The 24,341-nt window shown below is 35.2% G+C and overlaps 2 protein-coding genes and 3 pseudogenes across 3 annotated transcripts; 4 read left to right on the top strand and 1 right to left on the bottom strand.

Moving 5' to 3' along the window:
* The first annotated feature begins 1,706 nt into the window (after positions 1-1,706).
* LOC120181685 lies at positions 1,707-5,959 on the top strand (annotated as a pseudogene).
* Positions 5,960-6,971: 1,012 nt separating this feature from the next.
* Positions 6,972-9,105, top strand: LOC120181684 (pentatricopeptide repeat-containing protein At3g26782, mitochondrial-like). Its single transcript, XM_039186770.1, has one exon. It carries the CDS (start codon positions 6,975-6,977, stop codon positions 9,024-9,026), a length of 2,052 nt encoding a protein of 683 aa, XP_039042701.1. The 5' UTR covers positions 6,972-6,974; the 3' UTR covers positions 9,027-9,105.
* Positions 9,106-11,067: 1,962 nt separating this feature from the next.
* On the top strand, positions 11,068-11,799 carry LOC120181753 (annotated as a pseudogene).
* Positions 11,800-13,038: 1,239 nt separating this feature from the next.
* LOC120181686 (TLC domain-containing protein 4-like) lies at positions 13,039-16,957 on the top strand. 2 transcript variants are annotated; one of them, XM_039186771.1, is made up of 9 exons: positions 13,039-13,132; positions 13,303-13,332; positions 14,279-14,509; positions 14,760-14,848; positions 14,934-15,072; positions 16,047-16,121; positions 16,244-16,365; positions 16,457-16,532; positions 16,664-16,957. In XM_039186771.1, exons 3-9 carry the CDS (start codon positions 14,396-14,398, stop codon positions 16,850-16,852), a joined length of 804 nt encoding a protein of 267 aa, XP_039042702.1. In that variant the 5' UTR covers positions 13,039-13,132; positions 13,303-13,332; positions 14,279-14,395; the 3' UTR covers positions 16,853-16,957. The 2 variants fall into 2 exon arrangements, with proteins under 2 accessions (XP_039042702.1, XP_039042703.1); XM_039186772.1 differs by lacking the exon at positions 13,303-13,332 and having other exon boundaries at positions 13,040-13,132.
* A 715-nt stretch (positions 16,958-17,672) lies between these two features.
* On the bottom strand, positions 17,673-21,017 carry LOC120181687 (annotated as a pseudogene).
* Positions 21,018-24,341: the final 3,324 nt, after the last annotated feature.

Consider the following 24,341-nt stretch of genomic DNA (forward strand, 5'->3'; position numbering starts at 1 on the left):
GTTAACCTGTAGAGTGGGATATAATATAGTTTGATTCCAGAATCTCAAACAACTATCATATCTCAGTCGGTAAGTTAACGTCTAGCTCGAATTATCGTCAATATTTTAACGGAAAAGATGAGTTTGAAACACAATGAATATTTGGATGATCATTTTGTAACTTTTAATAATCAATAGACTTAATAGAACAACATTCTATAATCAGAAGACTATTTTATAATTTTTAATAATTGATGGTTTCAATAAAATAATTATATGTAACTAAGAGATTATTTGTGTACTTTACTCAATAATTATCTAATATATTTACGGTTAATATCACAATTAAGTGAATAAAATCACTAGCTGTTGTCGTTGGTGCTCGAACCCATAACCTCTAAAAAAGTATTAACGATTCTTTTAACCACTGAGATAAATTGATTCGTGCATTACAACCATTTCTTAATATATATATCAAAACACACAAAAGTTTAAAATTTACTAGTGGTAGGTACAGTTATCCTTTCATTTTTGTTGTTGGAACATGAATAGGCATATAAACATCACTCCCGGCAAAAGTGCCCAAAAAAAAAGTATGCGGAAATGTTTAATTTCCAAATTAATTAATGTATTCATTCGATTAATTTTTTATCTACTGTATTTTTTACAGTACCTCCTAAAGTTCTTAGGATATCTCGTTGCTCCATAGGATTATCTGGAGTCTTTAGTTTTTGCTATATAGGATTACCGGCGTCTTTAGTTAAATTATTTATGATTATTGTGTATTTTTTTAGATTTTCCAAAAAAAGTACATTTTCCTTAAATATTTACGTGTCAGACACCCTTTGAGATAATATTTCCTTAAATATCACCCGACAATCCTCTTATCTTTGATTCAGAAGTTCGTTCGATCTTTCGTTGTAAGGTAATTTTTTTAATATATAATTTTTTTTATAATTATATATGATTATTTGAAGAAAAAAAATATTATAGTAATTGTTTTCAATTAATTTTTACGAGAGCATACGTCGAAATATTTTTGTCGATACAGTAATAATATAAAATTATATTATTTAAATTATTTACGTTTATGTGTAAGAATGAAACGAGTTTCAGCTATTGTTTATTATGATGGAGAAATTCAGGAAGATAAAACCGGTGTTGTTTTCGTATCAAATCATTATGTTAAAATATCCTTCGAGAGAAACATAACTCTTGAAGAGGTGATAATAAAGATTTCAAATAATGTTTATGTTAGAAGTACTAGAAGAATGACGTCGCTTCAGTACAGATTTTAACATAATGATTTAAGGAAAAAACAAAATACAAAAAAAATAATAATACAAAGGGTGTTAGATCGGAAATATTATTTCAAAGGGTGTTTAACACGTAAATATTTAAGGAAAATGTGATTTTTCGGGAAAATCTCTAAAAATACACAGTAATCAGAAAAAAATTTAACTAAAGACGCCTAATAATTTATGGAACAAAATTTTAACCCTGAAGACGCTGATATATCCTGAAAACTTTAGGAAGTACTGTAAAAAAATACATTAGATAAAAAATTAATCAAATAAATATATTAATTTAAGAATTAAACATTCACACATACCTTGTTTTGGCACTTTTGCCACTCACTCCCATGTATTTTCACACAAAATTATAATAAAAAAGTCACTTCTTTTTTTTATTTTATTCTTCTTTCTTAATTTTTAAAGGGAAAGGTGGGATGGGGGGATGCTTTCGATTCTTCGATTTTAGATCCACTGCTCCTCCAAAAACAACTGCAATTGCAATTGTTTGTCTGGTTCTCATTCTCCGTTAGGTAAAGTTTTTTTTGTTTGGTGTTACGTTTTATCAACGAACTACAACAAGATTGCCGCCCGCCATTGAGTCCATGGCTTGTAGATTCCGGAACCGATTGAACTTGGATTAGATCGGATCCGATCTTGTGTTCATAGACTTGATCCTCCTCGTTTCTCTTTATCTACTCAGATGCTAGTGTATGATTCGTACTTCTCTTTTATGCTTCTTCTTTTTCGTATGGGCTGAACTATTGATGCTGCATTTGTTGTCAATATCTACTATACCTCTGCTGAAGTTCTCTACTGGATGTTGGCTTTTTCAGTTCTTCTTAGAGGGGAATCGTATTTCTAAACCATGGGAGATTGGGTTATTGGAGCGTTCATCAACCTGTTTGGCAGTATTGCCATAAACTTTGGGACAAACCTTCTTAAATTAGGTCATAATGAGGTAACGGTAGTTGCTAAATTTGTGCCTAAAAAAAAAGTAGTTGCTAAATTTGTGCCTAAAAAAAAGTAGTTGCCTAATTTATGTTCATATTCAGTATCCCCAACTCATGTACTTCTAGACATGATTGTGTTGCTGTGTTAGCATTCAACAACACTAGATTATGTTCCATAAAAAACTCATTGATCTGGTGGATTGGTCAGTCTTTAGTCTATACATCCAAAGTAAATAATTTTCTGCTTCTTTTTCCTAGCGTATGGTAAAGTTGAAACATCATCAAATTTGGAATAAAATGTCATTTTGGTTTCCTTACCTCATTATTGATTAATTTGTCCATTCAAAGTATAGTGTTAACAGCTTTGAGTTTCTATCTTAATACTTTTTCGCTTGTCCAATTGGGTCTTACTTAAATTTACAGAGAGAAAGATATTCCGCAATGGATGGGGAAGGAATGGCTGGAAAGGTCCCGTTGAAACCTATCATATACTTCCAAACATGGAGAGTTGGTACTGAATTTAATAAATGGGTTTTTATTTATGCTATGTGGAGTGAACTATTGTTAAAATGTTATTCTTTGTTTGCAGGTATTCTAATTTTCATTCTTGGAATTTGTCTAAACTTCATTTCCTTTGGTTATGCTGCTCAGGTTAGTACCCCCAGCCTTCTGATCTGAATAGGCTCAATTTCAACTAAATTACATAGAAAGTTTCCTCCATAAGGAAGCTCTGAATATCTTTACCTTAATTGTTGTGGGCTTGATGTAAAGTTTTATCCTTAACCACTTGTTAGTTGTAAGTAGCTTTAGAAAGCTGGACAATCGTTAAGTGTTTACTTACTATTGTGAATAATTGTTTGTTTGGGACACTGCAAAATAACATGGTCATTTGTTTGTGGGTAAAAGAGGCTTGGGTTTGACTTTTTTTTGTTATAACCATTGTACAAGGCTTTGTGTTGTAATTCTGCTTGTTTTTTTCTTTCTTTCTCACATTTTCCTTATTTCTTCCTCTGCAGTCACTTCTTGCAGCCTTGGGATCTGTTCAGTTTGTATCCAACATTGCATTTGCTTACTTCGTTCTAAACAAAATGGTTACTGTAAAGTATGTTTTACTCTGAAGCAAGAATTAAAGTTTGATAACTAGAAATGAGTCAATTTTATTTCCTGGAATATTGTCTCTAACTCTGTCTCATTGACGCTGTCGTTACTTCCAGGGTACTAGCAGCCACTACATTTATAGTTCTTGGAAATTTTTTTCTTGTCGCCTTCGGTAACCATCAGTCTCCCGGTATTTTATCTCACTTGATTTTTAGACATGATTGCATTAGTTTTCAAATCCTGGTTGCTTCCCTTTCTCCTGACCATCAGCCACTTGATGAGAAGGGGAAAAGGGAGAAATACAGCAATACACAGATATAAATGTGTTGGGTCTCTCTCTCTCTCTCTCTCTCTCTCTCGCTTATCCATCTATCTATATATATATAAAAATTACTTGTATATTTATTTATAAGCACTAAGAGAGAAAGAAAGACACTTGTCCGGAGACTGAGCTTTGGTTTCACTGGTTCTAAAACAAAATGCATGGGTGGTTTCTGTTTCCTTTTCAGTTTATACACCGGAACAATTGGCAGAGAAATACAGCAATATAACGTTCCTTCTATACTGGTTGATTTTGATCTTAGTTGTTGCATTTCATCACTATATCTACAGGTGAGATTTGTGAGTCTGTTGTTTTAGTGATGCTAATGTTTTCATCGAACATTTTTCTAACTGATTGTCATGCCTTAATATGAGAACATTCAGGAGAGGGGAAACTCTCCTTGCATTTTCTGGACACGAACTTAGACCTTATTGGAACATGCTGCTTCCTTTTTCGTATGCTGTAGTTTCAGGAGCTGTAGGATCATGCTCAGTGTTATTTGCAAAATCTCTGTAAGTTGGCTGTTTTAGATGTCATTTAAGTAGAAATTAGCATTGTGATAAAATCTAATTCTGAATTTCATAATATCCAGCTCTAACCTTCTAAGGCTGGCAATGTCCGATGGTTACCAGTTGCACAGCTGGTTCACGTACTCCATGATCCTTTTATTTCTTAGTACAGCTGGATTTTGGGTAAGAATCATGGCAGAATTTATATTTTATGCTTCTGCCATGAAGGGTGATTTTAGGAGACTTATACTAAGCTTTCTTACCACAGATGGCAAGGCTCAACGAAGGGTTGTCTCTCTTTGACGCAATCCTTATAGTTCCCATGTTTCAAATTGCTTGGACTTTCTTCTCCATTTGTACAGGATTTATATATTTCCAGGAATACCAGGTTCTCCTTCTCTTCTCCCTCTCTTACTCACACCCCAAAATATATATTAGGTTAAGATTCTTAGTTCAAATCACCTCCCTTCCTGCATTAATTAGTTTTCAATGTAATATACCTCCAGTGCGGTAACATTATTTTGCTGCAGTTTCTTTTTGCAGCTATTGTTTGCAGAACAACCTTGTGTGACATTTGCTTTCAAATAAGTAGTTGTCATTCAGTAAAAAGAACTAAAGTGAAAATTGATGGCCTTGTCCATTTTTCATAAAGCTAGTCTGAACAACCCGTATTCTTCAACTTAGCCCCTACCTTCTGGATAATGAAATTAGATGACCTCAAATGTATATTTTTTTGGACAGGTGTTCGACGCACTGAGAACAACCATGTTCATAATAGGAATGATCTCTGTGTTCATGGGCATTTCTTTATTGGCACCTGATGAGCCAAGAGGTACTTGGATTGAGGACTTTATGTGATTATATATAGATTTAAAAGGTGTGAGCTTATTCTGACTTCTATTTTTCCTCCTCTTAGGTGGTGAAGTAAAGGATAATTCACATATGAATTCTGTTGTCTTCCAGCACTGAAATGGACAGGTAAAAGATTTCTTGGTGTTAATAACTTAGGTCTGTCGTGGGTTGTAATAAGCGAGAGCTGATGAAATGTTGGGCACAAATAATTATTTTTCTGTTCATCATCATTGAAACTATAAGTGCCTTCTTGTACTTGCTTGGTGGTTTAACTATACTTCACCAGTTCTCATTTTTCCTCGTAGATTTATCTTGGCATCCGAAGATGCAGAAAATAAAGAGGTGAAATCACTTACACAAAAAACGATTATGAAGGTCACAGATATACTTTCCAAGGCAAAGGTACTGCAAACCAGATTCGGAGAATTATAACTCAACGAAACCATTGTAACACTAAATTAGTGCGGACATTGATATCGGTAAATCCATTTTTGCAGACATGTGCACTCTCACTAGGCTTCGGAGAGGATTCCATCAATGCATCCGCGGTTCTTGTAATGCCTATGATGTCATCAAAGATAACAGGGTTTAGGGGGAGCGGGTTCAATCGGAGTAGGATATTCTCCATGAGCAATTCAAGTTGGAGTCGGGATGCGGTGGACGAAGAAAGCGCAAAGATGTTGAACGTAGACAGGGTGCTCCCTCAAAGCCCCTGACAGGGGATTGCAATGAGCATTGATCATTGATTCTTTACATCGTTGGTTGTTTAGTAACACGGTAGCCTAAGATTGATTTGATAGTCTTGCGTACGTTATTGAAAGGAAATAGGAGTATGTAATGTAAATTAAGAAAAGAAAATGCACACTGCTGGCTGGAGTGGACTACTCTCCCAAAACAATTGTATTCAAGTGTACGGCAAATAATTTTTGTCACCAGGTTAGATTTTCAAGCCAATTCTTCTTCTTCTCCATTACAATAAATAAAGGTCAAATTATGGTTTTGACCCCTATGCTTTACTGAAATTCCGAATTTAATCCATGTACTTTAATTTAGTTATCTACCTGTGTAATGTAATCCCTTTATCTAAATAATCAATACATTAACTATAATAATTATGTATGGTTTGAAGGTTTTAATCGGTATAATAAACTCTCAATGTTTCGATACCGAACTAACTTCTTGTACGAATTATTTGAGTTGAAGGTTTGGACTTTTTTTATTAGAACATTATAGGTTAAAATTATTTCAAATTATAGTTACTTGATGTTTTGTGTTATTTCAGAGTTATAGTTACTTTAGGTTTTGTGTTATTTCAAAAGGGATAAACTTTTAGTATTTGAACTTCGACATTTTTTCCTTACATAGTCCATGAACTTTTTTTTTGCTTACATTAGTCCTTGAAGTTCTACTTTTTATTGTTTTGATGATGTGGTACAATATCAAAGGTCCATGTCACCAAAAAGAAAAGAGATGAGAAAAAATATAAAATTTAAAAATGATCATGGACAGAGAAAATAAAAGATCATGTTGGGAAAAATTATCAAATTTATAAATTAAAATTACTTTTTCCTGTATCAAAATATTTATAAATACCAACAATAAGTTGGTTTAGTAGGATGAAACATAGATTCCTTAAGCAAGATCAGGTGTTCGAAACCTGATGATTGCGAATGAAGCAAACTGTGTTAGGGTATCAGGTATTTGAAACCTGACGATTGCGAATGGAGCAAACTGGGTTAGGAGGGTCGTTTGCCTCTGTAGTACTCGATCCGAATTAGTCGATCAACAGATTGGATACCGATGGTTATACAAAAAAATTGTTATCATTTCGAGTTCTTGTAGGATTGACTTTGGATTAATTCTAGGACGGACCTTGTTGGAAAATAAATTTGGGGGATAAACAACAGAAAACAGAAGTTTAAAGGGGCTACGACGATAACAAGCAAAACAGCCCTCATCAAAAAGCAGCATGCGGTTCAAGCTGAAGACTCCAAGCAAAGTGGAAGACACATTCATCTCCTTGATCAAGAAATGCAACACCCTCAAGTCTCTGAAAACCCTTCATGCCTCCATCCTCAGAACCGTCGTCCACCTCGATCTCCACCGCTTCACCACCATCATCTCCCACTACGCTTCACTCGGCTCAATTCCCTACGCCTACACTCTCTTTTCCCACCGCGACTCCTCCTTCTTCAGCGACGGCTTCCTTTGGAACGTCATGCTGCGTGGCCTCGTCGACAATGCCTACTACCACCGCTCTTTACTTCTTTATACCCGAATGCAATATATTCCCATTGCGCCTGATAACTTCACCCTTCCATTTCTTCTCAAAGCCTGCGCTTCTCTCCGCAATCTCAATTTGGGTTCTCAGCTTCACGCGCATGCGTTTATTTACGGCTATTCCTCCCAGGTCTTCGTTGCTAACTCTCTTATTTCCATGTATGCTAGATGTGGCCTTTTTGGTTTTTCCAAAAGAGTGTTCGATAAAATGCCTCAGAGAAGTATAGTGTCGTGGAGCGCGATGATTGGTGCGTACTTGCAATGCGGATTTCATGACCAAGGGTTGTTTCTGTTTACCAGGATGCTGGATTTGGGAATCAAACCCAACAGAGCTTCCATTTTAAATGCTGCGGCTTGCGTTCGGAGTGAGGAAGTGGCTCGTCGTATGCATCAAGTCATTGTGGATAATGGATTTGATAAAGATCACTCCGGGCGAAATGCCACCATGCTCATGTTTGGTAGATGTGGAAGAATTGACATTGCTAAAACCTTGTTTGATGGGTTTGCATACAAGGATTTGGTTTGCTGGGCCTCGATGATCGACGCATACTCGCGGGCCGACTTGCCTCTTGAAGCTTTGCATCTCTTTAACGAAATGAGATTGCAGTGTATCTTTCCTGATTCCGTCGTCATTCTTGCCGTGAGTCAAGCTTGTTTGATACTAGCTTCTTCGCACCGTGCACGAGCCCTTCATGTCGTTATTATTCGTTGTCTCCCGGAGAGTCAGTTGGCGCTAGATACCGCGATCCTTTACCTTTACATGAAATGTGGGAGCTTAGCGTATGCTAGAAAAGTTTTTGATATAATGAAAGAAAGGAATATCATCTCCTGGAGCACTATGATATCTGGGTATGGTATGCATGGCTACGGTAGGGAAGCGCTTCGCCTCTTTGATCAGATGAAGGCCTTAATGAAACCAGACCATATCGCATTCGTATCGATATTGTCGGCATGTAGCCATGCCGGTTTAATCACGGAAGGATGGGAGTGCTTTAATACAATGGAAAGAGATTTTGGGGTAAAACCAAAATCCGAACACTATGCATGTATGATTGATCTGTTGGGCAGAGCTGGGCAGTTGAACCAAGCCTTGGAGTTCATCGAAAGGATGCCTGTGAAACCAGATGCTGGTGTCTGGGGTGCACTGCTTGGAGCTTGTAGAATTCATTCAAACATAGAACTGGCGGAAGTTGCAGCCGGATCATTACTCGATTTGGATGCCGAAAATCCAGGAAGATATGTGCTCTTGTCCAACATATATGCATCATTGGGAAAAGGAACAGAAGCTTTTAGGATTAGAAACTTGATGAAAAGCAGAGGTGTGAAGAAAATAGTTGGTCAGACTAGTATAGATATTAAGGGCAATATCTACACGTTCGTGTCCGGGGATCGGTCAAACCCCGAAACGGATCTAATCTATTCGGAGTTGGGAAAACTTATGGAGAGGATTAGACAAGAAGGGTATGTACCGGATTTAAGCTTTGCATTTCATGATGTGGAGGAGGAGACAAGGGAGATGATGTTGTATGCACATAGTGAGAAGCTGGCCATCGTTTTCGGGTTGATAAAGTCGGGGTATGAGAGTTCGATTCGAATAACGAAGAACTTGAGAGTGTGTGGGGATTGTCACACTGCTACAAAGTTCATTTCCAAGGTTACAGGAAGGGAAATTGTGGTGAGAGATTCCCAGAGATTCCATCATTTTGTGAATGGAACTTGTTCTTGTGGGGATTATTGGTGACTTATGTTCTGCCATAGTTATGAGCGTTGCTAATGCAGATTTGAGTTATAAACCTAACTCTTTCTGAACTCGGGTCCTTCACCAGGTATGATTAACTGCTAAGAGTATTTCTTTTTGGACTAATTACATGAAAGAAAGGAAGAGTTGGGTTGTAAATGAGGCGAGACAGATCGTGAGTCACTCGAGATCGACTCAATCAAAACTCGACTCGAGTTCTTAACGAGCCAAAACAAGCTACTTGATACTCGACTCGAAAAACTCATGAGCAGCTCGAAAATATAATAAATTAAGTTTTTATTTTTTTATAAAAAAATTATTAATAATATTAACATTTATATGTTGATTTAAAAAAAAACAGTGCAGTATAAGGGTTTCATGTATTTAAGTTTTAAGTTCGAGTTTAAATTTGAGGCTTCATTCGAGTTAAGTTTAAGATTTGAGTTAATACATATAAAATCAAATTACATTAAAATCTCGTTTCTTATGTGTGCTCTTTTCTTCATTAATTTTGTTTTTATTAATTCTATACTTGTAACACACATCTATAATCAATTCATCACATTTAATCCACACATATAACAATTTTTTAACTCACCTTTATCTGCTCTTTTAGATAGGGTTGTTGTGGAGGGAATCTTCAGGTTTCATCTGAAGTGTAGGAAGATAAACCTTAGTCATCTTTGTTTTGTTGATGATTTATTAATTTTCTGCCATGGTTCCATCGATTCTGTGTTTGGTGTTTTGAGCGTTTTGGAATTGTTTTATGGTTTATCTGGTTTGAAATTGAATGTTGAAAAGACCGAGATGTCTACTTGTGGCATGACTGAGGCCCAAATCAGCTCAATTCAGGTTGTTACGGGGTCTAACGTAGGGCACTTGCCAGTTCGATACTTGGGACTGTCTTTGGTTACAAAGAAACTGTCTGATAAGAATTGTGTGGCTTTGGTGGATAGGATTAAAACAAAGTTGGGACAATGATCTTGTAAGAATCTTAGCTATGTTGATCAATTGCAGTTAATAAAAGTTGTTCTTTGTGGTATGCTGAATCACTGGAACAGGCAGCTGGTTTTGCCTAAGTCTGTGATATCTAAAGTTGAGCAGTTATTCACGAGGTTTTTTTGGCATGATGGTGATTGTCCTATTGGGAGGGCTCGGGTCAATTGGACTCGTGTTTGTGCTGTGAAATCTGAAGGGTGTTTAGGCTTAAAGAGTCTTCTTGGTTGGAACAAGGCTTGCTGCTTGATGCTGATCAAGAAGATCTGAAGGCTCTCTTTCAGTGGCCTGGATTGGGGCTTATATTTTTAAAGAGGCTGATTTTATCTATGCTGTTTGTAAGCCTTGGTTTAGCTGGATTAAAAGGAAATTGCTGAGATTGAGGGAGGATGTTGAGGTCTTGTTTGATGGTGTTGTAAGTTGGTCGACTGTCACTAGTCGTGATAGGAGAGATAAAGTGAGTTGGCATAAGCTCATTTGGTTCCTTATGCACATCCCTAAACATTCGATTATTGCTTGGATGGCTTGCTTGGATGGATTGCCTACTAAAGATAGACTTGTTCGATTTGGTGTTATCTCGGATGGGCTTTGTGGCTTATGTGGAGTGGAGTTGGAATCTTGGGATCATTTGTTCGTTGATTGTTGGTTTTCTAAGGGTATTTGGCTTGGAATCTTGAGGCTTTGTAGGCTTCAGAGTTCCATGGATTGGGAGCAGTTTGTGCTTTGGGCGGCTGAGTATTGAAGAGATAATTCGCTTCTTACTTGTATTCTCAAGCTTGTTTTGGTTGATTATTTGTATAGTGTGTCACATAACTTTAGACAATTTAAGGGTGTTGTTCGGTCGAGTGATCTCATTATAGATAAAGGAGATAAGGTAAACATTAGGTTGTATGCTGCGAGGGAGGCTACCTTAATTGGGGGGTCCTTGTTGGTCAATTGTAGCAGCTTGGTTACTCTCATCTTATTTAATGGAATACTTGAATTATAAATAAATAAATAAAATCAACTCACCTAATTAGTTAAAAGTTTATTAAATGGATAAAAGAAATCTTATACTGAGTTTGGGCTGATGACGATGAAGGTGAAATTTATGAGGAGGATTTATTATATTACTAAAATCACAGAAATTTATCCCAACGGTGGCAGAGACAAATGGCTATGGAAGCAGAAGAGGAAATAAGAAAGAAGGCATTGATAATAGCAATGAAAGGGCATCCATGCCCCGGCAAATCCAGTGTAGCCCATGCCGTAGCCTCCGCCCTCAAATTCCCCCCTCATCGACAAAGACGACATCCGCGACTCCACTTTCCCTCTCCACCAACGCCAGCAACCGGCAGCTTCCCGCCGCCAGCTCAACGACCTCTCCTACGAAGCTATCTGACGAGTCTCTACGACTCAGCGTCATCATCGACTCTCCTCTCTCTCGCAGAACCCATCTCTACCGTCTGCTCGACTTGGCTGCGTCGGTCGGTGCTCAACTCCTGATCGAGGAGTGCTGGCCATCGGATGTGGCCAAGTGGAGGGATAGGCTTGAGGGGAGGGAAAAGAGTTGGCACAAGCCTGCCTCCTGGGGGGAACTTCAGGAGCTGATTAAAGGGTACGACGGATGCTAGGATTACGACGTCGGAAATGTGCAAAGGATGGTTGTTGAAACGGCGGAGCCGAATATTGGGGTAGAGGAGTTGGTTTCCAGTGTGGTGCAGTTCATTGCTTCTGCTTTGTGTCCGACCCCGCTTCCGATGTAATTATGACATCACGATAATACCGTGCTTACAAAAGAAAATACTGCCATAATTTACTCATGTCTTTACTGTTGAATTTTTTTATTACCATTTTTTTAATTTTAATTTATTATTAATAAAAATATATATTAAAAATTTTAGAGTAAGTAATTATTGAATATGTATTTTATAAATTTAGTTGATTAAAATATTTAAAATAATCATGAATAAAGTTTAAAAATTTTAATTTTTAAAAAGTGTCAATAATAGATATAATTAGTGAGACGGAGAAAATAATATAGTTTTAAAATTTCTTTATTTATAATTAATTTTATAATTTTATTTTATGTTTGTAAATAATGATTAAATTTAATTATATTCTAATTTGACACAAATTGTAATTTTATTTAATATAATAAATATTTAATTATGGAAAGTGTGATAATTTATTAACAAATCTTTTATTGATATAATTTCAAATTTAAACGTTGAACAAATTTTCTTCTATCTCTTATAAAAATAATTTAACTTATAAAAACAATAATTTAAATTTTTTTATCGAAACTATATATATATTAACATTACTTATCGCATGCCTTGCCCAATGGGTAAATTTCATTTTCAGTCTCTTCCTAATATTAAAAATTTAATTTACACCTTTAAGTATCTAGTTAAATGAAGAAATTGCGCTTTTGATTCTATTAAAATTTATTTAATTAATTATAATTATTTAAAAAATAACTTTCATTCCTTCAAAAAATTTATAATTTTATCTCAACTTAACACTTTAATTTGTAACTCACTTTGCTAGGTTTTCATGTATGAAAAATGGGCTCATTTAGTTCTTATATTAAATTTAAAATTTAATCCATTTATTTGTTTTCATACCCAATTTCATCGTTAATTTTTTTTATATTGGAATTGATACAGCAATTTAAGTAAAAACTATAACTCTGAAATCTCTTGAATGGTGTAGCAAAGAAGAGTAGTTTTATAAGGGACCTAAATATAATATAAAACCAATAATTAGACTCGATTTCTAAAATTAAGAAAATAAAAAGACTAAAATCAGATTGAATAAGCATCCAATCATTTATCTCTGGTCCTTACAAAATCATGAGATCCTTAAAAATTGAAAAATAATTGTGAGTAGAACGTGGATATAGACCCCGGGCCTTATCTTCAAAGGAAAACTTTGTCTGCAAGGAAACGAGAGGTCATTGGCCCAAAATGACAAAAACGAACCACAAATTATTTTAATATTATAATAAAAGAAGGAAGGAGAATTAAGCAAGGAATCTAGGCCTAGCAGCTTCTATTTCGTACTCTTTCCCCGGTAACTAAATCCCGATATTTCCCGCAATTCCCGTTGATTTGTTGTGTTTGATTCCGGTACTCATCTCCTTTGTTTCTCAACAATTTTTCGTTTTGATTGTTACATTGTTGGAAACCTTTTTTTTTGCTTTTAAATTGTTTTTAGTTGTTAATTTGATGTTTTAATTGCTTTCTCTGCTTTGATGTCCACGTTGAATGCACTTCTCTTGTTTTCTTTTGCCTTGCAGGATGATTGAATATGCTGCCTTAGATCAGTGGTAATTTTTTGTTTGCTTGTTTACTTTTTTAAGTAGCTTAAAATATTATTTGATGGAGGGGGTGACGATTGGCACGGAGGTGATGAGAGGAAAAAAGCCGATGATGGAGGTTCAAAGGTTGGGAAGGGTTTTTTTTGGTAGAGTTTTGGTATCGAGAATGTGTCTTGACTAAGTTTGACTGCTGGCTCGCTCAGCCGGGAGCCGGCCTTCCTCCGTCATCGGCTCTCATTACCTCCGTGCGAACCACCATGGTCCCTATCTTGTATCAATTAGTAGAATAATGAGAACTTCTTTAGTTTTGCTGATGCTTTAGTGGGGCAATTGTATCTCACGGCTGCAAAAAGATCAATGAGAAAGTTTGGTTCTTTGGCTCTGTTTTTTTCGTTCTTCTGAATCATTTATATAAATTACCATTGGTGGGGATGAAACATGCGTTCTTTGTTGATATGAATTAATTGTATATGGTACTTGAATTTGATGTCTTGGTGTTTAATACTTTAATATGCCCTGGGCTATGAAGTAATTCCTTGTTCCAAAAATTTTCTTGCGTGGACTCAAGATTGCTTTTACTGCAACGCAACCTTTAACTTAGATTACTGTTGCTTGATTGGTGAACTTGAAGGTATACGCATTGTAAATTAGTTTCCAAACCGCTAACTCTCTTTTGAGTACATGGTGTCCACATTTTCACATCATAGCCATCCTGACCTTGTCCCTATCTCTCATCGTTTTTTTTATATGGGGTGAAAAAAGTAAGAAAGACATTTAAGATAGTAATATGTTTCCCTGGTTGCCTTTCATACATTTTAGAGGAGAATGCAAAGTGGTGTGCATACTGTATTTGAAATGTGAAGTGCATTATTGTTCAAATTAAAGCAAATTATAGATTATATTTTCCCCTTTTTATATCTTTAATGATATTCATTTTTTCTTAATATTGTTTTAGATCTTAATCATCACAAAGGACGATAAGAATACAGAATAGAAGACATAACAGAAAGTTCATCTTTTTAGAGTGATTGATTGAGGAATTTGCTTCTATATTTGCTTCTGAGAGGAATCTATGGAGATAAAATCTTACCAGGATCAGGCTGAGCTGTTCGTGAAGGAATATTTACTATCTGATTCCATCATCCCATATACATCAGTTATTTGTGGGATTTGTGCTTGCATGATGGTATGTTTCTTAAATATATCTTATGATTGGTTTAATCAGTTTGAAAACAATTAAGTTGAATTCGAATGACTATTTGCATCTATATGATTATGAAGCTGTATTTATACTTTTTCATTTACTTGTGGCTCTTTTTCATCTAGCTTTTCTTTCTTTTTAGTTTTTATTGATATTTCTCTCATTTCTTTTTTCCATTCTTTTAGTATCATTCCCTTTTTCTTTCTCCAAAATTTTGACGATTGCCCTTTTCCAGGTCTATGATCTTACACAATTGTTTTGCAATGTTTACTTTAAGAGCTACCCGAGTCTATCAAAAATCAAGCAGATTGAGTGGAGCAACCGGTGAGTTATATCTCTAGTTAACATGAATGTCTTCTTACCATTTACTCTTATTGATACAGAATTAATATCTAGATTCTTTATGCAGATCCATATCAACCTTTCATGCCATTTTCATAGCAACTATGTCCTTATACTTTGTGTTTTGGTCAGATCTCTATTCTGACCACCAATATGCTGACCTGGTTACCTTCCGAAGTTCTACACTGTCTACATTCACGTTGGGGGTGAGGATACCCTTTGATTTTTACTCTTGGTGGAAAACTTTTGGATTGAGATTATTTTTGATCTTCTATGTTCTTTTATGCTTGGTTTAGCGTATTTGATATTACTAAGAAGTTGTTCTGCCTCACCTTTAGTAAAATGCCTTCACGATAATTTATCTCCAGTGTGAAGATTTATCATCAGAATGAGTATCACCATTACATGCTCGTGGCCTTGTATCCATTATATATGTCTGATAATTGATATCTGGTGCGTGGTTAGATCAATGAAGACCTGTCTCACTAGAAGGTTGATCAGTCGTTTGTCTATGATGTGTCTTAAACTGCCTTGCAGTCGGTGTTAAGAAGCAAATAGTCCAGGTCATGCTTGGAGCATTTCTAGTTAAAACAATCAAACCTAGGGAGCATATCTACCAAATTAAGTCTTTTGGCCTAGTATCTTGATTGTCGTTACTAGGATAACTAAATCCCATGAAAACTTGGGTGATAGCTCTTACTCACATTTGCCAGTACTTTCTGCTAGGATAACCTAATCCCAGGAAAACTTAGTTGATAGTTCTTTCACTATCCATATATCTAGAACAGGATGCAATATCTAGAACGTGCTTCTTTTAGGACTTGGTTGAAGTAAGCATTTTCTTGACTTCATTTCGATAGGCGTAAAATGTTAGAATATGTCTCAAATCTCTCATACCCTTTATAGATATTCCACTCAATTGAGCCCTTAGCCGGGAAATAAACAAGGATAGGGACTAATATAAGAAACTTGGAAAGAAGCTGATTAACTATCAAATGAATGAACACATAAACATGCAAAAAGCCATGAAATTGCATACCAACCTCAGACAAATTTATTTAATCTGTCAATCGGAGTCCGTTTTTGACGTCAACGGAAGCTAATTGTTGCCTATTTTACGTACAAGGGGGAGTGATATTGCAGTAAGTTCATCTTGCTGAAACTTCTCCTTTTTTGACAGGTATCTGTTGGTTACTTTCTGGTTGACCTTGGGATGATCATTTGGTTTTACCCTTTTCTGGGTGGAGTGGAGTATGTAAGCATTTTTATTGTTTGGCTATTATCTTTACTTACTGTCTCTTCTTTCTATAGAAGTCTAGTTGTGAGTGGTGATCGATCTTATTGTGATGTAAATCAACCTAAAATCTTTTATTTCAGGTCCTTCACCATCTTCTGTCGGTAGCAGCTGTAGCATACTCTATGTTGACAGGGGAGGGTCAGCTTTATACGTTCATGGTACTTATCTCCGAGACTACAACCCCTGGGATCAACTTGAGATGGTAAAGACTTAACTGCATATTAGTTGATTCTTCCTGTCATTCATAAAATGCAATTTAGTTTCATATGTTGAGGACACCTGGGTTCGTATAGGTATCTCGACACAGCTGGAATGAAGAGATCCAAAGCTTACTTGATTAATGGAGTTGTAATATTTGTAGCTTGGCTGGTGAGTGAAGTCTGTTTACTGCTTTTTGACCCTTTTTCTCCTCGACCATTTTGGAGTTTGGCTGCAAGGGTTTGAACCTAAGCTTTAATGCCATGCCTCACAGGGCTTTTGAACTTTGATGTTTTTGGCAGGTTGCAAGAGTAATCCTGTTTGTGCATATATTTTACCACATCTACTTGCACTACGATCAGGTTAAGCAGATGAACACCTACGGACGAGTGTTAATTGTCATTGTGCCGGTGGTCCTATCAGTTATGAACCTAATATGGTTCAGAAAGATTATCAAGGGAATGAGGAAGACATTAGCAAAGAGGCAGTGAAATGTGTATGTCAGAACCAACACCGGTAAGTGAGATTCGACAAAGAAAGCCTTCCTTTTTGGGTGTAATTATTGTCATTGCATCCCCTGTTCCACTTTGTTTATGTGTAAATGGTGCAAGTAGTTGAGGTAAAAAACTTGAAACTGTAATGGCTTCTGGTTTCAATGTAAAAAAGATCCATCTTATTAAATCTGTAAAATGATTTATCTGATATGAAATCCGGGCCATTTTTTTTGGGGGGGGGTTCTACGTTTAGGTAGTAAGTACTCGCATATTCTACGTGTAGATTTTCTCAAGTCGTATTGTTTCTGTAACACATCTATCTGGGAGATCAAATAAGAGATGTTATATTGATGAGTTCATTTTGGAAACCCAGTACTTAAGTACTAAAGTTGAGTTCATTTTAATGATGAGTTAATTGCAACACATATCCCCGAAACGTAACAACTAAATCAATAATGATATTTTTCACATTTTATGCAACTTCCATCAACAAATAGATTATTGTATTTAAGCCATGATGTTATCCTATGAATGCCAGCAATTTAGATGGTGTAAGATTAGATGATGTCTTGTTTGCTTATCCTTCTTGGTCAACTCATACTGTAAGTTGTTTTTATGTATGTTCTAAATAGAACGAGCATGTTCTATTGAACTTCGTAGACTTACTATTTGTCTTGTTCTTCAGTGACTATGTTTCAGCAAAAGCATAAGCTTAGATGCATCATGTTTACGTGAGAAATTTGTTCAACAAGACAGAAAACAAGCATCCTTGTATGCACCAAACCTTGTGATTAAAAAAACGGCTGATGCTGCCTTATGTTCAACCCTGAAGTGTTTATCTTTCACTAGCATAAATATGAATACCTCATGAAACTAAAACCGGAAACAAAAAAGGATCGACGAAAACAATATCGACATATTCCGTGCTCTAATGCAAGATGTGCAGGCTATCTAGCGCTCGAGCACTAAAGACCATCTTTTAAGGTATGGGCATGGCATGTTCACTAAAATTCTAGAGAATGATTTCCCTATGCCTCATCAAATGAAACCCAAAGTGGGGGGACTTCCATTGAATATCCAACAATTAGATTCTCTCAAGGTGGAGGGAGTTTTGAGATCTCTACAAATAGTTTGTGCAAGGCTTGAGGCTTTGAGAAAAATGGCGAGTGGTCGGCCCCTTTTAGACGGAATACTTTTTCTGGTGGGCTTGAGTTAATCATGCTTTCTTGAAGCACCATTGGTATGGCATTATCTTCGGGGGTTTCTATGTAAAAACGCCTCACGGATCCATATTTCATGTCAGAAAGTGAAAGCTTCTCCAAAACGGGTGCAAAAGGGATCGGCCTCATTGACACAGATGCTAATGCTACATCCTGGACCAGAGAAAAGTGGAATAAAATCAGCAGTTGTGATGGCACACGATCACAGACGCATTACAGACACATATACAAGAGAGAGAAAGTTTAATTTCAACAACAAAGAACCAGAAGACAAAATTAATCGATTAAGAGATTTCGACAATAAAGTTAGAAAGCGATGTCAAGATACTAACTGCATACTGCGTGCACATTGCCATTTACATATGAAATCATTAATCCCGAGTTCAGCAGTACCTTGGAAGAACTTTGGTTGAATAACAAATCCCTCAATAAAGACTTGTCTAGATCTATAGCAGTTGGAGGATGGTCAATTCCATTAGCATACACAAATATCTGAGCCTGTCGCATTAGATCATTTGAACCTGCCTGCAACAGTTTAAGCACTAGTTACATAAAGTCATAAAGTTGTAATTGTTAGATTAATTGTTCATGGAAAGTACTAACAAGCTATGCTTACTCAAACTCGGGTGCAAGTCAGATACGGATATTTGCTCAACCCAGGTACGTTCAGTTTTTTAAATTTTTTAACTATATTTTAAGGGTCATATCCCCATGCTTATGTCCAAAAATGCATCAAACACGGATGTCAGATACGGGTATTTAAAGAAAAATCAAAAGTTAAACATAGTTAACAAGTACTATATAGGAATATGGATGTCTTAATATATTCAATGTTCCTGCCGTTCTCACACTTGTTGAGAGATAAGGTTAGCTTCACTTCCTTCACAAGATTACAGTTTAAAGACTAGGGCAGACGTATATTGCGAAACAAGATGTTGATGCCAAAGATTCGGGCAAAATCAATAAGTTCCGGTAAAAGTGAAACTACAGACAAAACAGGCAATCAATGGAAGTGCATATTTCAAGTCCAACATCATCAATACACATCTGCAGAGAATGATTTCTGGAAATTAAAATAGTGATTGAACCAATGCAAACCTGTAAAGCAAACATATCAAGAGTACTTTGTCCATCTATCAGCATTGCAGCAGCCACAAAAACAGCCTTTGCAATTTTAAAAGGAAACAGCTCCATTGCATGCGATATGCATGCCCGACCAAAGATCACCTGCATAGTTTCAAGGCTATCAACAATGAGGCTTTGTTACCAATCTCTTAACTATATCAAACTTTCCAATAACTGCGAGGATGAAAAATTGTAAAAAAAAATGTTTTGCAAAACTTGGTTAGCAGAGATATACAAGCGCCGATATAAAGTAAAATTTAATATACCCCATAAGGGGTTATATTAACTATTTTATAAGCTTTCAGGTTTTAAAGCTAGGTATTGAGCAGGACACACGTTTAATTGATTAACAAGCTCGAAATTTAATGTTCATCCATCTCCATTACAAAAGGGTTCTTCCAACCAAGAAGAAGCAAGCTGAAAAGGGAGCATATGTGCTGGAACTAAACAAGGAAAGAAAGAAAAAGAGAAGAACGTTCTCGCCTTCAGAAAGTTTTTCAAGAAAATCAGTTAGTGGCTTTGCATATTGCGAGAGACTAGTGAGCCCTTTGTGCTGAACGAATGAATGCCGGAACCCGTTAGATCAACTGCAGTAGCTTTGAAACCACCTTCCTCTAGGAGTGCAATAGTTTTATACCAACACCAAGCACCGAAGCCTCCCCCATGGACAAGGACAAAATGATTTGTTTCCAAATTATCGAGCTTGTCCTGTCAAAAAAAAAAGAAAGAAAGATCATAATCGACATTCAAAAGGATTAAAGTACACCTAACAAGCAAAGTTACTTATAATAGAATTTACAAATTGACATGAAATGGTAACAAAGAACAGCAAATTAAACAAGACCTGTAAACATGCAGTCTTATAGACAAACCATTAACAGATTGATAGAATTTCTAGTAGGCCATAAAGAATTTGTCCAGAAATTGTATGAGCATAGCTTTATCTTATCCAGTTAAATTCCATAATTAAATAAACTTCTCAAATAGCAAATTCATTTCCTTGAACTCCAAAATCCAGCATTTAGTATCAAAATTAACACCCAGATTGCAAAGAATAAGCAAAAATCTTAATACCACAAGTAACCAATAAAAAAATTTGAATCATTATCTTCATTTCCCTCGTGATTCCAATAATTTAAAGTCATACAATCATCAAAAAATAATATAGTAACCCACAAAATAAAGTTAGAAAATTAAAACCCAACGCCCAACAATAATGACCCGCGCCAACCAAAAAAGCACTTAAACCTAATAAACTGATTAACAAGATGATTAACAAGCTGAAAAAAGTTAACACTAATGACTAACCTGATTAACAAGCTGATGAGGTTGCAAAAGCGGGTCAGTAAGGGACCTGGCTCTAGAACTGGAGCTCCGAGGCAACTGACCCGCTTTCTTAGACCCGGAACCAGAATTCGAGTACCTTAACGAAGCCGCCCTATCAAACGGCAATGAAGCTCCCCCGTTTTGCTGCCTGAATAAGAACGCAGCTGACAAAGCCTGCTCTTGAAGCACATCATCATCGAGCTTGTCCTTCCTCGACGATCGGACCCTGGCCCACCGGTTGCTGGAATTGGCCCCGTTCTGCTGGTGCTGCAACCGTTTCGCGACGGGCCGTTTCGCTACCGTTTTACGAGCAAAGCAGGTGCAAATGTTTCCCATTTTCCAGGCTGCATGAAGAGTAAAGAAGAGAAAAAGGCTAAGGAAAGAGAGAGAGAGACATAGTGGCTTTATATATAAGTTTTGCATCTGTGTATTTTGTACGTATAAATATACGGTATTTATCTACGTAGAAGGAGTGGTGTTGGGGGTGGCTGACGGCGGTTGGATGGTGAGAGATGGACAGTCTATAAAACCTCTTTTTATTTATTTTCTTTTGCAAATTGTAAACCCTACCCTCAGAAGTGTAAATTGCCTAACGTTACACATATATAGAGGGGGGAAATCTACATATCTGATTTTGCGTAAAAAATATCTGAAATTGAATTTAGAAAAAATTAGTTTTTTTAAATCGGATCGGATATTTAAAAATCGGATAGTATAATCGGTTTGAAAAAAAATTGGACGATCGGTTTTTTTACCGGATTAAAAACTGATTTGAAAAAAACCGGATAAAAAATCGGTTTTTATCCAAAAAAAATCCGGTCTGGGGTTTTAAAAACTAGCCGTTGGGGGGGTTTGTGACCCTTTTTTTCTTTAAAAAATCATCATTTTACCACCCTAAACATGTATAAATAGGTTGGGGATGTATTTGGTTGATTACAACTTTCTCAAATCTTATTACACAACACCTAAACATCTCTCAAATCTTATTTTTGTAATTTTTTGTTTATCATGGCTACAAATACCGACCCTAACACGGTTGAATATTCCGTCAAGAGAAACCTTGAAGTCGTGAGAGTGATCGAACACACTCGAAACAAGAGTAGTGTTGCTCACCACCACCGGTTTTTTAATATCCATTTTTTTTAAAATCAATTTTTTCAAACCGAAACCGATTACATTATCCGACCCTCCAAACCGGTTAGGATTCTAACCGATTTTTTTAAAATCCGATTTTTTAACTAGGTGAAAAAACCGGATCGATTTTTATCTGACTTTATGCATGTCTACATGTATATCATCTATATCTCTATATATTTATTTTCTTTTTTATTTATCATCTAAAGGCGATTTTTGTTGATCCTATAATTAAATTTATACCATCTTTATTTCTTTTTCAAATATCCCTAATTGGTTCCTTATTAATATTAGCATTTTTCTTTCTCTTTATAGGTAAATAATACAATATTATGAAATATTAATTCCCAGATAGGAATATTAAATTAAGTCTTGAAATTTGATAAAACAACCCGTTGATAATATAGTGAAAAAAAGGATTTGTTCATATAAGGGCAGATAAAATTATTATTTTTATATATGTCATTGCTACGTTATGTCTCGGAAGACATTTAGATTATCTGACGATATTTGAAAGATGTCTAGATTACTCAGCGTATTGGAGAATATATTGTCCAAACTATAACGTTATTAGCTTGTGGGCATGCATACATCTTGGGGGAGTCACCGAATGATCCATACGTCTTTTCAAAATCATGTGGTTCATGTGCCTTATAAAGTCTCCGGATGATCTAAACGTCTTCAATAAATTACTATAACAATTACCTTATAATTTACCATTCTTGTTATACACATTTGGATAAACTACGTATTTGATCACCTAATTATTCATATGATTCTATTTCGTGCATCCAAATATTTTTTAAATCGTAACTTAAGTTATATTTTGGTTTCATTTTGATCATTCGTCGTTAAAAAATTAATAATAATATTGATGTGTCACCATAAGACAATGTCGCGTCATCACTAAAAAAATGTCATGTTTCGTTAAATTTTTTAACTGCGGGTGACCAAAATAAAACTAAAACATAACATTAAGTATGATTTTGAAAAAGAATATAGTTTGATGACCAAAATGGAACCACATAATTAGTTAGATGACTACGTATGTAGTTTACCCTAACATTGTACAAAGATACCCAATTCTTTATCTCACGGGGAACTTTTCTTTTTCTTTTTCTTTTTCTTTTTCTTCTGAGCCTTTGGCCAACTTTTCCGTCCTTCCAAACAGAAAGTGACACCAATCTCTCTCCACCCTATAGAAATAAATAAATGTATAAATTTAAATTTTCACTAAAATATGTTAGGAAGATTCGTATCAGTGATAATCTTTTTCAAAGTTTTTCTTATTAAAAAAAGTAAAACAATACTTTAACGATGTGTACGAATCAAACGATTTTGATGATAAAAATGTTATTATTTTTTAAGATCCCAAGTTTGAGTACTATGAAAATAGGTGTGAGTGTTCAATTTAAATGATTAAATGTTATCTTTGAACATACATTGCATTGTACTTAGTCTAAATTAATAAAAAATATTTATTGAACGTGAATAATAATTTTATCATTCTTGTTATAAATTTCAATGCATGAATCGAGTGGTCTCCGTGGTAAAGGAACGGTTATCGTTCCTTGAGACCTGGGTTCGAGCATCGAGAATGTTAGGAGTGTGAGCGTTCAATGTTAAAAAGTTCATGATAGTTATCTTAAAACAAATATTATCTTGTACTTATTCCATGTTGATTAAAAAATAATTTTAGTAACTTATTAACTATGGGAGATTGATATATAAATTTTATCAAGTCCAACTCAAAAATTGATAATATAATATATTTAATTGCATTACTGGCACTTACCCTAATATCCATTAGTGTTACATACAATGCAAGATTAAAAAAGGGAAACCCCAACACAAATTTAGTCATGATAATTGAGTTCAACTCCACATTAATTTATGCCTGACCAAAATATTATATTGTCATTGTCAGATATATTTTTGCTCATGCACTGCATATGTTACATGTACTTGGTAGAGTGAACTGCCCACTTGCTTCCTCATTCTTTAAGCTTTCTTTAATGGCTTGACTTTTTTGGTACCCAATTCCTTAATTTAATGCCCATATATGCCATTGCTTAGTTATCAAAGTTTTTGTTAATTTTAGAGGGTTTACTACAATTTTTTTGGTGTCTAAATTATACTTTAAACTCACTTTTGGTTTCTAAGGATTTTTTCGATAAAAATAGATGTCTTATATTTTTTTCACTACACTTTAAGTATCTACCGTTAAAAAACCGTTAAGTGACATGTTTATATTTTTAATTTTATTTTAAAAAAACATATAAAAAAAGTTGAAACTGACATGTATCACTTAATAGTTTTTTTAACCGTTAACACCTAACAGTGTAACAGATAAAACATTAGGCACCTAAAAGTGTAATAGAGAAAATATTAGGCACCTATTTTTAACGAAAAATTCTTTAGGTTACAATGGTCAATTTGAAATACAGTTTAGGCACCTAAAGGTGTATTAAGACAATTTAGTAATATGTGAATTTGTATTGCATTTGTGTATTTTTTGTGTGTGCCAGTATTACATCTAAAATGTTTTATAATTATATATTTTATAAAAATATTAACCTATTAGTATATTTGTGTCGTGTATGATAAGAGTTTTATCCTTTGACTTTAGAAAATATATTTATAAAAATAGAGTGAATGTTACACTAAATACTAAAATCATC

The sequence above is a fragment of the Hibiscus syriacus genome, unplaced genomic scaffold (genome assembly GCF_006381635.1).
Source record: "Hibiscus syriacus cultivar Baekdansim isolate YM2019G1 unplaced genomic scaffold, ASM638163v2 tig00112530_pilon, whole genome shotgun sequence".
Taxonomy (NCBI): Eukaryota; Viridiplantae; Streptophyta; class Magnoliopsida; order Malvales; family Malvaceae; genus Hibiscus; species Hibiscus syriacus.